General features: G+C 43.7%; 1 protein-coding gene across 1 annotated transcript; it reads left to right on the top strand.

Moving 5' to 3' along the window:
* The first annotated feature begins 445 nt into the window (after nt 1-445).
* On the top strand, nt 446-3424 carry LOC131127746 (uncharacterized). The gene is given in 2 exon segments (XM_078787227.1): nt 446-2687; nt 2690-3424. Coding segments are annotated over 2 exon segments (2928 nt in total). The 5' UTR covers nt 446-460; the 3' UTR covers nt 3391-3424.
* Nucleotides 3425-14348: the final 10924 nt, after the last annotated feature.

The raw sequence follows: 14348 nt of genomic DNA, 5'->3' as shown, positions 1-14348 counted from the left end.
CTTTGCTACGGAAAGCCCTAAAGAAAGATACCCCCAGGGGTGCCCGAGAGGGGGGGAGGATGAGCACCCCAAACGGATGGATCTCCCGGCAGCAGACATACGCGACGGATTATCGACTACGACAGCAACCTGTTTTTGCGGCAAGGTCTGTAAGAACCTGAGAGGCCTGAGGATCCACCAGGCCAGGATGGGCTGCACGAGGAGGAAGCAAGTCGAGCAACGCACAGAGCCAGAACCCAGTACTGACTCTGGTGAGACGGAGGAGGAGCAGGAACCGGAGTCACCCCACAGTATCCAGAACCTCCAAGCTCAACATGCTGCACCAAGCAAACCATCTGAACATCGCCGGGTCTTATGGCCATCCGCAAACAAGGAGATAGAGTGGCGCCAGTTTGACGAGGATGTGGATGCTACTCTCGAGTCATCATGCAGAGGGGAAGTAGACCAATGACTGCAGTTAATGAGCACAGTGATCATCAGCATTGGTGCTGAGAGATTTGGTACCAAACAACCAAAGGCTCAGAACATCGCCAGACCAAACCGGCGCAAGACTAAGATGTCACAGCTCAGGAAAGAACTGAAGGCCCTAAGACATCAGTACAAGAGGGCAAGTGAGGAGAAAAGACCAGCCCTGGCAGAACTCAGGGACATCCTGAGGCAGAAGCTCATCTCCCTCCGACGAGCTGAGTGGCACAGGAGAAGGGGCAGAGAGAGGGCGCGCAAGCGCACTGCCTTCATAGCTAATCCCTTCGGATTTACCAAGCAGCTGCTGGGGCAAAAACGGAGTGGGACCCTTACTTGCCCAGAAAAGGAGATAAACCAACACCTCAGTGACACATACAGTGACAACAGGAGAGAGGAGGATCTGCCCCCCTGCAGAGAAATAACCACACCACCAGAACCCTCCTTCCAGTTCAACATCAAAGAGCCCTCCTTGGTAGAAGTCAGGAACACCGTCCGAGCAGCACGGACAAGCGCAGCCCCAGGCCCAAGTGGAGTGCCGTATAAAGTGTACAAGCACTGCCCAAGACTCCTGGAGAGGTTGTGGAGACTCATCAAGGTGGTATGGCGGAGAGGGAAGGTCGCCAAGCAGTGGCGACATGCAGAGGGCGTCTGGATACCAAAGGAGGAAAATGCAAGCAACATCACGCAGTTCCGCACCATCTCCCTGCTCAGCGTGGAGGGCAAAGTCTTTTTCAAGATTCTCGCCAACCGGCTAACTGAGTACCTCCTGAGGAATTCTTACATAGACACCACGGTGCAGAAGGGAGGAGTTCCAGGCATGCCAGGCTGTTTGGAACATACAGGGGTGGTCACCCAGCTGATCTGGGAGGCAAGAGAAAGCAGAGGAAATCTGGCAGTCCTTTGGCTTGACCTTGCCAATGCCTACGGATCCATTCCACACAAACTGGTAACAACAGCTTTGACAACACATCACGTTCCAGCGAAGATCACTGAACTCATACAGGACTACTACAGCAGCTTCAGTCTGAGGTTCACCTCTGGGACAGCAACATCGGCATGGCACCGCCTTGAGAAGGGCATCATCACTGGTTGCACCATATCAGTGACGCTCTTTTCACTGGCGATGAATATGCTTGTCAAGGCAGCAGAAGTGGAGTGTAGGGGCCCCCTGTCCAAATCTGGCGTTCGCCAACCTCCGATCCGAGCCTTCATGGACGATCTGACGGTCACAGCAACATCAGTGACAGGGTGCAGGTGGCTTCTCCGTGGACTGGAAAGGAGCATCACTTGGGCGAGGATGATGTTCAAACCAGCCAAGTCCAGGTCCCTGGTCCTGAGGAAGGGGAAAGTTGAGGATAAACACCGCTTCAACTTGAATGGAGTCCCCATTCCATCAGTGTCGGAGAAGCCTGTGAAGAGCCTGGGGAAGATCTTCGACAGCACGCTGAAAGACAAGGCAGCGGTGCAGTCAGCCAACGCAGAGTTGAAGACCTGGCTATCAGTAGTGGACAGGTCGGGCCTCCCGGGGAAGTTCAAGGCATGGATATACCAGCATGGTATCCTGCCGAGACTCCTGTGGCCACTACTGATCTATGAAGTCCCAGTATCCACGGTGGAGGGCTTCGAACGCAACATCAGCCAGTACCTGCGCAGGTGGCTAGGCTTGCCAAAGAGTCTAAGCAGCATCGCTCTGTATGGGAATACCAACAAGCTGCAACTCCCCTTTACTGGCCTGACCGAGGAGTTCAAAGTCACCAGAGCCAGAGAGGTGCTGCTGTACAGGGACTCAGCCGACACCAGAGTCTCCTCCGCAGGCATCACGGTCAGAACGGGGAGGAAGTGGCGGGCGCAAGAGGCAGTCGACCAGGCTGAAGCAAGACTAAGGCATGGCGTCTTAGTAGGCTCAGTGGCAGTTGGACGAGCTGGTCTTGGTTGCCACATAAGACCACGCTACGACGAGGCCCAGGGACGAGAGAGACGTCAGATGGTGCAGGGAGAGATCCGTGCAGAGGTGGAAGAGGAACGCCGAACCAGGACAGTGGCCATGCGCCAGCAAGGAGCATGGACTAATTGGGACCAGGCATCGGCACGGAAGATCACCTGGTCAGAACTTTGGAAGTCAGAACCAGCCAGACTCAAGTTCCTGATTCAGGCAGTGTACGATGTGCTCCCAAGTCCATCAAACCTTCATAGCTGGGGGCTAGCAGAAACCCCAGCATGCCCACGGCACGGGGTTCCCTGGAGCATATCCTGAGCTGCTGCCCGAAAGCCCTGGGAGAGGGGAGATACACATGGCGCCATGACCAGGTGCTGAAGGCAGTAGCAGACACCATCTGCACCGGGATCCAGCAGAGCAAGCACCAGCCCCAGAGTAGGCAGAAGATCACCTTCGTCAGGGCTGGGGAGAAAGACCCGGCAGGACATAAAGTCCCGACCGGGCTGCTAGCCACAGCCCGTGACTGGAGGTTGCTCGTGGACCTCGGGAGGCAACTGAAGTTTCCAGAGCACATAGCCAGGACGTCACTGAGGCCAGACCTGGTCTTAACATCGGACGCAACAAAACAAGCGGTGCTGCTGGAACTTACAGTCCCCTGGGAAGACCGGATGGAGGAGGCCCACGAGCGGAAGAAGGCCAAATACCTGGAGCTGGTGGAGTTGTGTAGAGAGAGAGGCTGGAGGGCCCGCTGTGAGCCCGTAGAAGTGGGCTGCAGAGGCTTTCCAGGGCAGTCGTTACATCGAGCACTCAAGCTCCTTGGCATCAGAGGGCTGCAAGAAAGAAGGGCCACCAAAAACATCAGCGAGGCAGCCGAAAAAGCCTCGAGGTGGCTGTGGATCAAGAGGGGAGACGCATGGAGTAGCACGCTGCTTGGACACAAACCGGGGCCTGATCACCCCCGGTTGGGTCGCCTAGGTGAGGGTGTCTGAAGATCAAAGACCCGAAACACCCAATGACCGTAGGTCCTTCACTGAGGATGTGTCCAAGCCGCACCCTTTGAGGTGTTTCATCAATCTAACAGGCCACCACATAGTGTGGTTGTCAGCAGTTTAGGAATAGAGGAGTTTGTCCTCTATTAGGTTATACTGTGATTGAAATAAAGATATACATTATAATAAAGGTCAACTGTTTTCAGGAGGTTTCTTGTGTAACCACCTTCACCTCAGTTATCAAGTCAAGTGATGGATTCATCCTGCTGTCAGTTTAGATTCATTTTGTTACCTTCAAAGTAAATTACAGCTCATAGTCAACAGTTTTAGGCGCCATCCAGTTCACATTTTATACCCTTCACCAGCTGGCCAGTGAGTCTAATACCACTTTATGACGGTGGAAGAAATTTGGCATCTTCTTCTTGTCTTGACATTAGTGGAATGAAAATCCTGTAGCGTTTAGTGTTGGTCAGAGCTGGGAGTGCTCCTCAGTGGCCGTGTTCACGCCATAGTCATCAATCACTAACAGTGGGGAGTGCATGGCGCCCAGCTGGCAGGAAGAGTTGATGGCTTGACACAACTTGCCTTGTTCTGCCAAGAAAAACTTGCAGAGGCACAAGAAAGAAATCAAGTTTTGCTGCACTTTGCTGTGATTGTGTGTTGGTGTTTTACGATAGATAGATAGAGTCCAAGTACCGTTCATTCTCTGTGTCATTAATTGCATGTCATAATTTATCTTTGTGGACAATATTTGGATTGCACCTGGTAAACAACTCCCATTCTTCTGCGGTGCGCTTGTGGGCGTACATAACCTGCTTTGTGTATCGGGTCATAGTCATGTTGGAGCAGACCTTCTTCAAATGGTTCCCACTTGCAGTAGATTAACCAGGGATTAGGTTAACTGATTGATCCATTAATCTATTGTATTAAGAGGTGTGTATCAGTCAAGTGAGTGATGTAATGATGTGACGGCTACACTGGGCTCAGAGTGTGTATAGCAGGTTGGTGCCTTGGAGTGGGGCCAGTGTTGCACAGTCAACAAGCTCTCTCTTAGCAACTCAGCAAAAGTAATACACAAACATAGCTGAAGCTCAAACCACACTGCAAATCATTTGCTCTCTTTGAATGTGTTGGACATATCTTTAATATTTAGAGCCAACATAATCCAGGTAAAGAGGAGAAAATGTCTCACCTAACTGACAAGCTCGGTGGGTCATGATTACCGGAGTTGTAACCGATAATGAATGTACATTTGTATAGTATTACAAGTAGATGCTGACGGTATGCATTATCTTGAAACCATATAAATCATGTAGCGCTTTGCAAGTCTCGAGTAAGTCTCAAGTCTTTCATCTCAAGTCAGGACTCAATCCAAGTCAAGCCTCAAGTCAAGATGAGACCTGTAAAACGAGTAAAATCCAAATTGAAATTTTTGAGTCCTTACAAGTCATAAGCACTGTTTAGTGTTTACCAAATAAAATGCTATTTTTACGATATTACATTTAACAAATACAATGAATGTGTTATGAATTGTTTTATTAGTGAAATAAAATAAGACTAGTGTGATAAGACCGAAGACAGAAAGAGTTCTGACACAGCATTATGGATTTAGTCAGTGCACAGAAAAGTATTCTACACCCTTGTTGTTTGTTCTTAAACTTGATTGGACGTTAATGTATGGTTTAAATTGGCCAGATTCCTTCAGAAAATATGTTTTCTTGCTGGAAATTATATAAAGTTCACTTTAGTTCAATACATGAACAGGGCCACATTTTACTCAACACACATTAGCCACAGACTGTAGCCATACACTAATCTTGTATACGATACATGATATTTAGCTCACAATACAATATATATCGCAATGTTCGTCCAATATGTTTCAATACAATTCGATTCTATATGCTTACATAGTTTCCTTGAAAAAAAAAAAATGAAAAAATGAAAAGGCACAATGTGAATTGGTGGCATCTCATGAGTGTTCCATCGACTTGGATTGAGACAAGAGCACGCGCAGGACTACACTGGTCATGGTAATGACTTTTCAATTCATTTTTAATGTCTAAAATGGTTTATTTTCAATGATTATGTTTACTATATAGGGCAATACACATGTACATATTACTGTAGTGGTGTTATTTGATGTCTATAGGGCTCTAATAATGGTAAAAATGGTATTTAAAAGGTCATAAACAGGTCTTCTATGCTCCAACTATGAAAATATTTAATTTATTGAATCCTGCTTCAAGACTGACTTATCGATATCGCGTCTGAAACTAAATAACCACGATGACTGGGTTCAGCATCTTGCCCAAGGATACTTTGACATGATCATAGAGGATGGAAGAGCGAACCAGAACCTTCAGGTTGGGAGACGACCACTCTACCACCGGAGCCATCCCAGTGTTACAAAGTTGATAGAATCCCCCAGTCCTACAACACACACATTGAAAATCTTGAAAATCACACACATTGAAAAGTGTTTTCATGTCATCACACTAAAATAGAAGTCAATTCGCGAGTCATTGATATCAAAGTCAGGGTCGAGTTGCTAGTCTTTGATGATATTGTCAAGTCGACTCCAAAGTCATCAAAGTCTTCATGCAAGTCTGACTCGTGTCCAAGTGCCGTGATTCAGCACCTCTGATGAACAGTCATGATGGCAGCCTGGCATTCATCCTTAAGAACTATGAGGGATGTGCCATCTTCTCCACAAAGTACAACAGGGGGACTGGTTTTTTTGCATGAACCACATTGATGAGTTTACATAGCTCAGATCTCCAGAGCGATACCACGGGCACTCGCTCCTCACATCCCCGGAACATGAAAAAAAAAACCTGATAGGAACTAATCAGTATATGCTGGCAGGGGGACCTCACAAGAGGAACTCAATCTATCACAACAAAACCACCGTTGTGTGTGAAAACCACTTTCAGCAATGGAGTTTAATACAATTCGGTATTGGTCATCGCAATGGTTTATTATTATTATATTACATCAAGGAACATCACATAAATACGCTGGCACATTTCACATCTGAATAGGAGCAGGAAGGAGCAGAGTTTTTAAAATATAAATATAAACATATAAATAAATATACATATAAAATATAATATATAATGATTTATATAAATAAAATAAATATAAAAAATAAATAGAAATGCAACACTTGTTTTTGGTCCCATTTTTTCATGAGCTGAACTCACAACTGAAAATGGTAAACATGGAAAAACGAGCAATGGAGAAAACACAAAGCTGATACTTATACCGTACAGGCTGTTTTTTTCTGTAATTATTCATAACCTGTAAGCAAATTTACATGGGTTGGTTTACAAAATGTAAAATATAACAGTGGCTTAACAGCAACGTAACACTCAAAAGGTGCACCTATGAAATATACAAACATGTACCAATAAGAATTTTAAATGAGCAAACACAACTTTCTTAAAGCCCTCCCACAATGCACTGCGTTTGAGCAATGCTTTCGTTGGAATGCATTCAATTCATTGCAATGACGTCCGCCTCTCTCTGGGCTCCTCTGGTTTCCTCTGATGGATAGAGGCTGCATTGCAGGACATACATACACACATCCATTTTCTATGCTGCTTGTCCTCCAATTAAATGTTTGCTCAGACGAAATGCATTATGGGAAAAATATTTTAAACATACAGTGGTACATGTTTGTATATTTTTGAGGTACATCTTTTGAGTGTTAATTTTCTGTGTGATTAATTTGGTGTTCTGCATTCGATAACAGCATGTGTCAGACTGTTATATTGTTATACTGTTTTATATACTGACCTCCTTATACATCACAAATTACAGTATTTTACAGGTACAGTAAAATAACTGTGCCCAAACAGTTCAAGAACTCCTGTATATCAACAAGTCCACTGCAAATTTATCTACTTTTTAATTTATAACCTTGCTGTTGCACACTTGCTGACAAAGAAATAAAGAAAAAGTTTTCCAAAAACGTGTTCCAAAGAATTTGCATCTGTTATTGGTTGTTGTATAATGCCTCTTGGAATGATGTCTGTCCTGCCACTATTCATGTGAGACTTGGTCACACGGCTGAGTCAGAGAAGCGAGGCTTATTTTGAAAAGTCTGGACTCAGTGAATGAGTAATTGAATGATCCCCAAAGCTTGTTTGACTTGACTAAGCGATAGTTAACTAGTCAAAACCGAGCAAAGAAATACTTTTGATACATTTATATGATGGAAACGCTTATTATTTAGCATATGAATTGAACGTATCTTCTTCACTTTAGCTTAAGTATGCATCCAAAACAAAATGCAATGCCTCACAAACAAAGTGAGTCAACATGTGGCTGTTGTAGGATGCTGTCAGTGACAGCATACAGGGGATTCCTTGCAGTGTAGCGAGGTGACAGGGTTGCTGTGGTTGGCGCTCCACACAGATGTGCTCTGTGCTGTCCTGCTGAGCGTCAGACTCCTTGCGTCAGACGCGGCCTTGGAGTGAAGGACTATATTATGACTCCTTGGCCCCTTGCTTCTTTGCTAAAGTTCACAACTTTTTCAACAGGACAAAATGTCAGGAATCAGGTTTTCTATTTAGGCCCCCAAATTCCCCTATCTTATCCTACGCTTTTGGCTCCAGCAGTCGAGCAGCTCAGCACCCGCCGGGGTCCAAAACACACAACCATCAGCCACACCAACAAAAAATATATTTACCCTCCAACCACAGAGATACATAAATAATTCAAGACCCCGACACAAATTCCAGCAGTTGTGTTGCTGTACTTTTTCAAATACCTGTGCTGATACGTGATACTAGGAGGATTTACATAAGTGCTTTATAGATGACAACCGAAGAGACGTATACCCAATAAAGGCAGCAGACCTCTGTCTGCCCCCACACATGACATCAACCAGCATCACTTGCTCAGCTCACTGTCAAGCTGGAATAGCCTTCATTTTTTTTTCCACCTCAACGACCATAAACACGCAAACTCAACCTGCACAGCAGAAAAGGAGACACAGGAATGGGGATTTAAGGCATCTAATGTTGACATTTAATGCCTCCAAAGGTATCACGTCTTGCTCAAAGGATGTCACTCAGAATAAAACCGGACCTGCAAAAGGCCTGCAGTTTCTAGCTCTCATTCTTCAAATATGTGAGGAGTGATGCTGAGGAATTTGCAAACATTTGCTCCACATTATCTTGTTGCAAACACTCCTAATCCACACTGGCCTGATAGGAGTGGAAGATAATTGAGATAATTGCTCCTCCTCAGGGAGAGATTCATTGCCTTTGTTTTTGATGAATATTCTTTGCCAGGTTCAAAATAGCCTCAATGTCAACTTGTTGATTAGAATTTCACGAGTTCATCTCGGACATGAAAAGACAGTACAATAATAGTTTGGGGGGAATAAATGATTTTGGTCACCTCTGTATATTTTCAGTGGCTGGATTTGGGAACTTGAATACCAGCCCTGAGTTTTGTTTGTACAAAATTAAACATTAATCTGGTCATAGATGTTTCGAATGTTTATGGGAGTACAAAACAGTCTTGTGTGGTCCATTGTCTAATGAAACACACGGATCCCCAGTGGAGCATACAGTCTCTACCTGGAAGTGTACTTTCTCAAGGGGTGAGCACATTGAGGACATTAGGAAAGACAAATGGGCTTTTCTCCTCTGCAGGGAGCATCACATTTGTAAAAGTGGGTGTTGGGAGGCTTTTTGTTGCGTTAGCAAGACACACAGCCTGAGAGGCCAGCTGTGTTGGTGCTGTCAGCCTCATTGCCTCCAGTCCATCTCCTCCGGGCCACATGAGCTCCAATGGAGGGCTTCAGGCAGATTAGCACGCCAGAGGAGAGCTTGAACTTTTCAGGTGCAAGTGTTAAGGGGTCAGTCTTGGATTTTACATGTGGTCTCCCCTCTGAAATGAGCATTAAATGTGCTCAAATGTATGGTTTTAGTTTACAATGATCATGCACAGTGCCATTCTTAGCAGGCGAATAAATATTTCACACTTGGACACTTGCAGCTTTCTTTGGCTCCATTTTGGACCTTGTGGACTTTTTAAGGATTAATGCTGCTGACCAAGGTTCCAGTGTATTTTTGGTTTCTATCAATAATGTAGTGCAACAGGAGAAAACACTAATTGGTGCATACAAGTCCATGATTTTGCAGCTATTGGCATCTGATGGAAAAGTCAACCAAATCGTAGTGGATTGTACCAAACCAAGCTGTAAAAGTGGCTGTAAAAGTAAAGAAAATTACAGTGGTACTGCCTATTATATTCTCCCAAGGGGGGAAAGGGAAGTATCTATTTTGGGAGTTTTGATTTGTTTATGTGAACAGTACACAGGACAATTAATAGAGGCATGCTGTCTAATACTGTAGAACAGAGACCACTATTTGATGATGTATGAGTCGCATCAAGCCATTGGGCTTGATAATGGGACACAGGACCACCCGAGTCACTCCTGAGTGCAACCAAGTGTAGAGCAGCAGGTTGTTTTGGTTAGGCTGGTGGTGACAAACCCTACATCGCAATGTCATCAGTGCTGTGGAGCAAAACTGTTGCTTGCTGACAGCTTTTTTTTACCCAAGGCAAAGAAAGGGGTGTGTGGCAGCTGTGTGTTTCCATGAACGATGCATGTCAATTATGTGTGGACAGTTTCTAATACCACCCTGAGGGTATGGAAAACTCATAGCACCTCTCTCTGAGTGACAAAAAAAAAACTGAAACCGTAGCATTACAAATATACAAGAAGCGGTGTTGCAACACAAATGAGAACATCGGAGGTCACCACAGTGAAAACGCAGCTTTCAAAAAGACATATGGTAGTTGAAAAAATATTAAATCTCAAAAACTGAATTTCATCCACACTGTGGCTCAAGGAGAGAGGACTAGTATCTGGAGTCTGGTAAACTAACGGTTAAAAATTGCATACCACAGGCAAGCCTAAAAACATTATCCAATCCTCAAAACAGAAGTCCTTTGTGCAAAACATGTCTTTGGGCCGTTCCATTGAACCACAGTTGTGTTTCCAAAAACTGCAGACTCAAATACAGTTGCACAATGACTGTCTTTGGCCAGAAGAAGAAATATAGTATGTGCATGCTAGGAACTCTTGCCCAAGTATATTGTTTAAAAGTAGCTCTTTCAGAGCTGTAATAACAAACTGCATGTAATGGAATATCCGACTCTTATGTTTGGGCAGAGGTTGTGCCAAAGTAACAATGCATGCATGAATGCAAACGTGGGACTTAAAGACAGAGGGCTCACATTGGGTTCTATTTTTTCCACTATTTTATCATTAAAACTTCAATCTGCAAAAACTGCAAAGCAGCTAAGGACAGTTATGTATGTTTGAAAGATTCCAACTTACAAGGTCTCTCTCATATTAAAAGTGTCCTTTGTATTTATGTGGACATTTTTATATCCATGCCTGAAATATGGCCTGTACCGTAGGTAAATGACGTCTTTCAGGTTTATGTTTTTTCTCCGTCTGAAGGCCAAATAGACAAGAATTCTATAAACACACTAAGTTATCTCAATGCTTCATAAAAATGGCATCAGTGAAACATACATACAATATAAAAATATTTCAGAAAATGAATGTTGTGTGTGCACCTCCTGACAACCTAATTTGGGCTTTCACAAAAATAATATATATGTTTTTTTTGTTTTTTTTCCACAGGGCTGCCTTGCTTGTCACACAAGAGGCATGGAACATTTACTACTTTTGCTTCTCATTGGGAACTTGGCTGAAGGCAGCAAACAGTAAAGTAGTAAAGCATTGCTAAATCAATGTTAATGTAGACCGATGTCTTTATGATTTACAGGGCTGCGTACGCTGCATGGAAGCCAGCCTCACTCACTTGCTGAATAAACAGAAGTTTGCTCAGCTCAAATAAAATTTGATGAGGAGATAATTTTGTGAGCATACAGCATAAAGGTCTCTCTCATGTGCTGAGGTTCTGCACACTGAAGGAAAATCAACTGAGACTCAGCAGCATGTGCTGGACAAGTTGATGAAAGATATAGCTGATCGGTTCTCCCATTACTGACTGGTCTACTCGTGCCAGGTTAACGGTTTTGGACTTTTCAAAATGATTCGGCTGATATCCAAACCTCATAATATTAGTCTTATTATTATTTGCAGTGGTGGAAAACTGCACTGCGTTTCTAGTGTTTTAGCTAAACAAGGTTGACAAAATATTACCGACTTGTGGTGCAATGATGTGCACAATGACTTCTTCAATTGGTTTACTCTGTTTGCTTTGGTGCTGTCTTGTATGCTGCATTCATTGATGCTGCTACTGCAACCAAAATTTCCTTGAAGGATTAAAAAAGTTCGACCAAATAAATCTACCATCTAATCAATAGCTTGTCTTGGTATTGTGGTGTTGTGGTGTTGTGGCGGCGACCCCAGGATGGAAGAGATGATGAGACCCAATTGCAGGTAAACTGTATATGGACAGTCAATAGAGAGTTTGAGGTAGAAATGTATTCTACCTTGTGGATTTATTGTTGACTTAGTGCTCGGGTAGTTGAGATAATGATGAGTTGTCATGTTGTCAGGGTTCCTTGCACATAGGTTGGTCTCTGTTCAAAAATGATCAAATACACATTGAGTAATACTCTGCATAATGTCTGCATAATTTGAGGATTGGTTTTGGTGGCCTAAAGAAAGGCCAGTATTGTTAGTCCAGTGAATGGCATCATGCCACATCTATCACGTCTCTGGACGCTGGGTATGGTGGAGGCCGGTTTTAGCTACAATGATATAGCCAGGCGTATGGGCTGTTCCAAACCCACAATCAGAAACCTGCATGAACGCCACAACACGACAGGCTCTGGAGACGACAGGCCGCATCCAGGGGTTGCCACCTGCGTGACCGGTTTCACCATGCCAGTTATATAGCACGGGCAACACCCAGCAGGAACAACACCCAGATGTGCGTTGACAAATTCTAATCCAGTAATCCAGTAATCCATGCTTTAAAAATAAAAGTGATGTTGACAAATATGGTCTCAAAGTTTCTATTGGATATTAGTATAGAGTTTGATAATAATTGCTGTGGTGCAGCGGCAGGGATAGAGTAGTGTAATGACAATTCTCCAACAAGGGGAGAAGCTCGCATCTGAATGAAATACACAAAGAGCAAATTAGAGGCAGAATGTAAAGACAGGAGCAAACCGAATGTAACAAAACAGGAAATGATCACCAAATAAATGCGTAGAACAAAAACTGAGGCATAATAATGGAGAAAAAAAACAGACATGTTGAAAAGAACCTATTTTATGGCAAGTTGGACCCAAATCCCACCGTATTAGATCATCAAATATCCCTACTGAATCAAGCAAAATAAGCAAATCAAAAAGAATAGAGACAGCATAAGACAGTTCATTCAACATTTTTTTGGCATGGGGCACTTCTAATCAAAGCTTAAACCCACAGATTCAAACGTCTAATCTCAGATTTCATCAGGAGATAAATCTTGGAGCTGCTTCACTGACAAAGAATAGAAAGCTGACATGGTGGATTGTGATGTGATTGTCTGAGCGTAAGAATCCAAGTATAGCTTGGATAGTAACAGAGAGCAGAACATACAGTACCTCAATCACTGGCCTGCAAAACAGTTCATGATTGGATGTGCACAAACAATATATAATAATAAATGCTAATTCTTAGCATGCAGACTTTTCATGCATTTTCCTGTTTGTATGAAGACTTGCAGAGCCGACATGAAAATCTGCATACAATGTATACATAGTATACATACAGACAGAAATAAAACAGACACCCCTCCAATGGACTATTTCTCAGACGTTCTTCATATAGGTAATTAATTTGCTCAAAGCTGCGGGAAAATCACTTCTGAGAAAATCCGCCCAAAGGGATTTCCAGAAAACCCGCACAGGAATTGCTTACATCACATATGTTTGAAACCAGCAAGGTTTTTTTTTTTTTATAAGACCGCTTCCTTCTTTTTAGTATCAGGCTGTTACAAACATATCAGATGTATCTTACTTTGGAGTCAGAAGCTAAATGTTGTGCTGTGTAGACTAGATTCACTGACAAAACCCCATGTTTATCTAAGTGACTTCCACGCTGCCCATCCTGTCTATTGTTTCCGGCTGTATCTACCTGCCACCATATTTGGTGACTCAGCTCAAAATGGACACCACGCCTCACACTGAGACATATCACCAATCAGCAAAGAAAGGTTTATTAGTGTGTATTATTGTATGTACGTATATACTGAAGTGGAATGACACCCCAGTTCCTCCATTCATCACACGATTGTGTCTTTTCTAGAAAAAGCTTTCTTAGGGTTCCTAAGGTTTGGTTAAGGTTAAGTGTCATAACAAGACCTGTTGCTTTGGTCTAAGTTTGACATGAAAAGTTGGTGTGGACCGAGACTACAATCTAAATAACCGTGTACGTGTGGTGGCCAAGCACCCCAACTGATGTCACCTTGTAGAAAATCTTTGAAGGACGATGGGGGCATCCAGGCTTCACAATGCAGCCTTGTATGCCTGCAGCATCACAAAGACGTGATGCTATCCCTCAGAGGTGCTGTCTTCACAATGTATTGTATATGTCCTATATAATGGGGACATCTTGATGAATGTCCCAGGGACGAATACCGACTGAATTCTGTGGCTCTGAAAAAAATATCTTCTGGGTGAAGAAGCAGCCCTTGGATTACAGATCTCATCAAACTAAGTGTGGGACTCAGACAATAAATGGAAGCTGGGTATTAGTGGGAGACTGCCCTCTAGTGTGTAAAGTTTACTGTGCAATATGTGTGTGCGTACGTGTGGATGTGTGTGTTTCCCTTGAACTCCAGTATTAAGATGCTAAAGATAAACAGGGTGACTGTAACTTGCCTTTGCGTATGATGAGGGTCTAATCACTGCCTTATTGATAGTTTATCAGATTAATGGACATTGGAACAAGTGTTCAATTT

The sequence above is a fragment of the Doryrhamphus excisus genome, linkage group LG20, assembly GCF_037039965.1.
Source record: "Doryrhamphus excisus strain RoL-2023G ecotype Guam linkage group LG20, RoL_Dexc_Guam_v1.1, whole genome shotgun sequence".
Lineage (NCBI taxonomy): Eukaryota > Metazoa > Chordata > Actinopteri > Syngnathiformes > Syngnathidae > Doryrhamphus > Doryrhamphus excisus.
The sequence above is the reverse complement of the archived record's forward strand: the minus strand, read 5'-3'. Positions and strand labels throughout refer to the sequence as shown.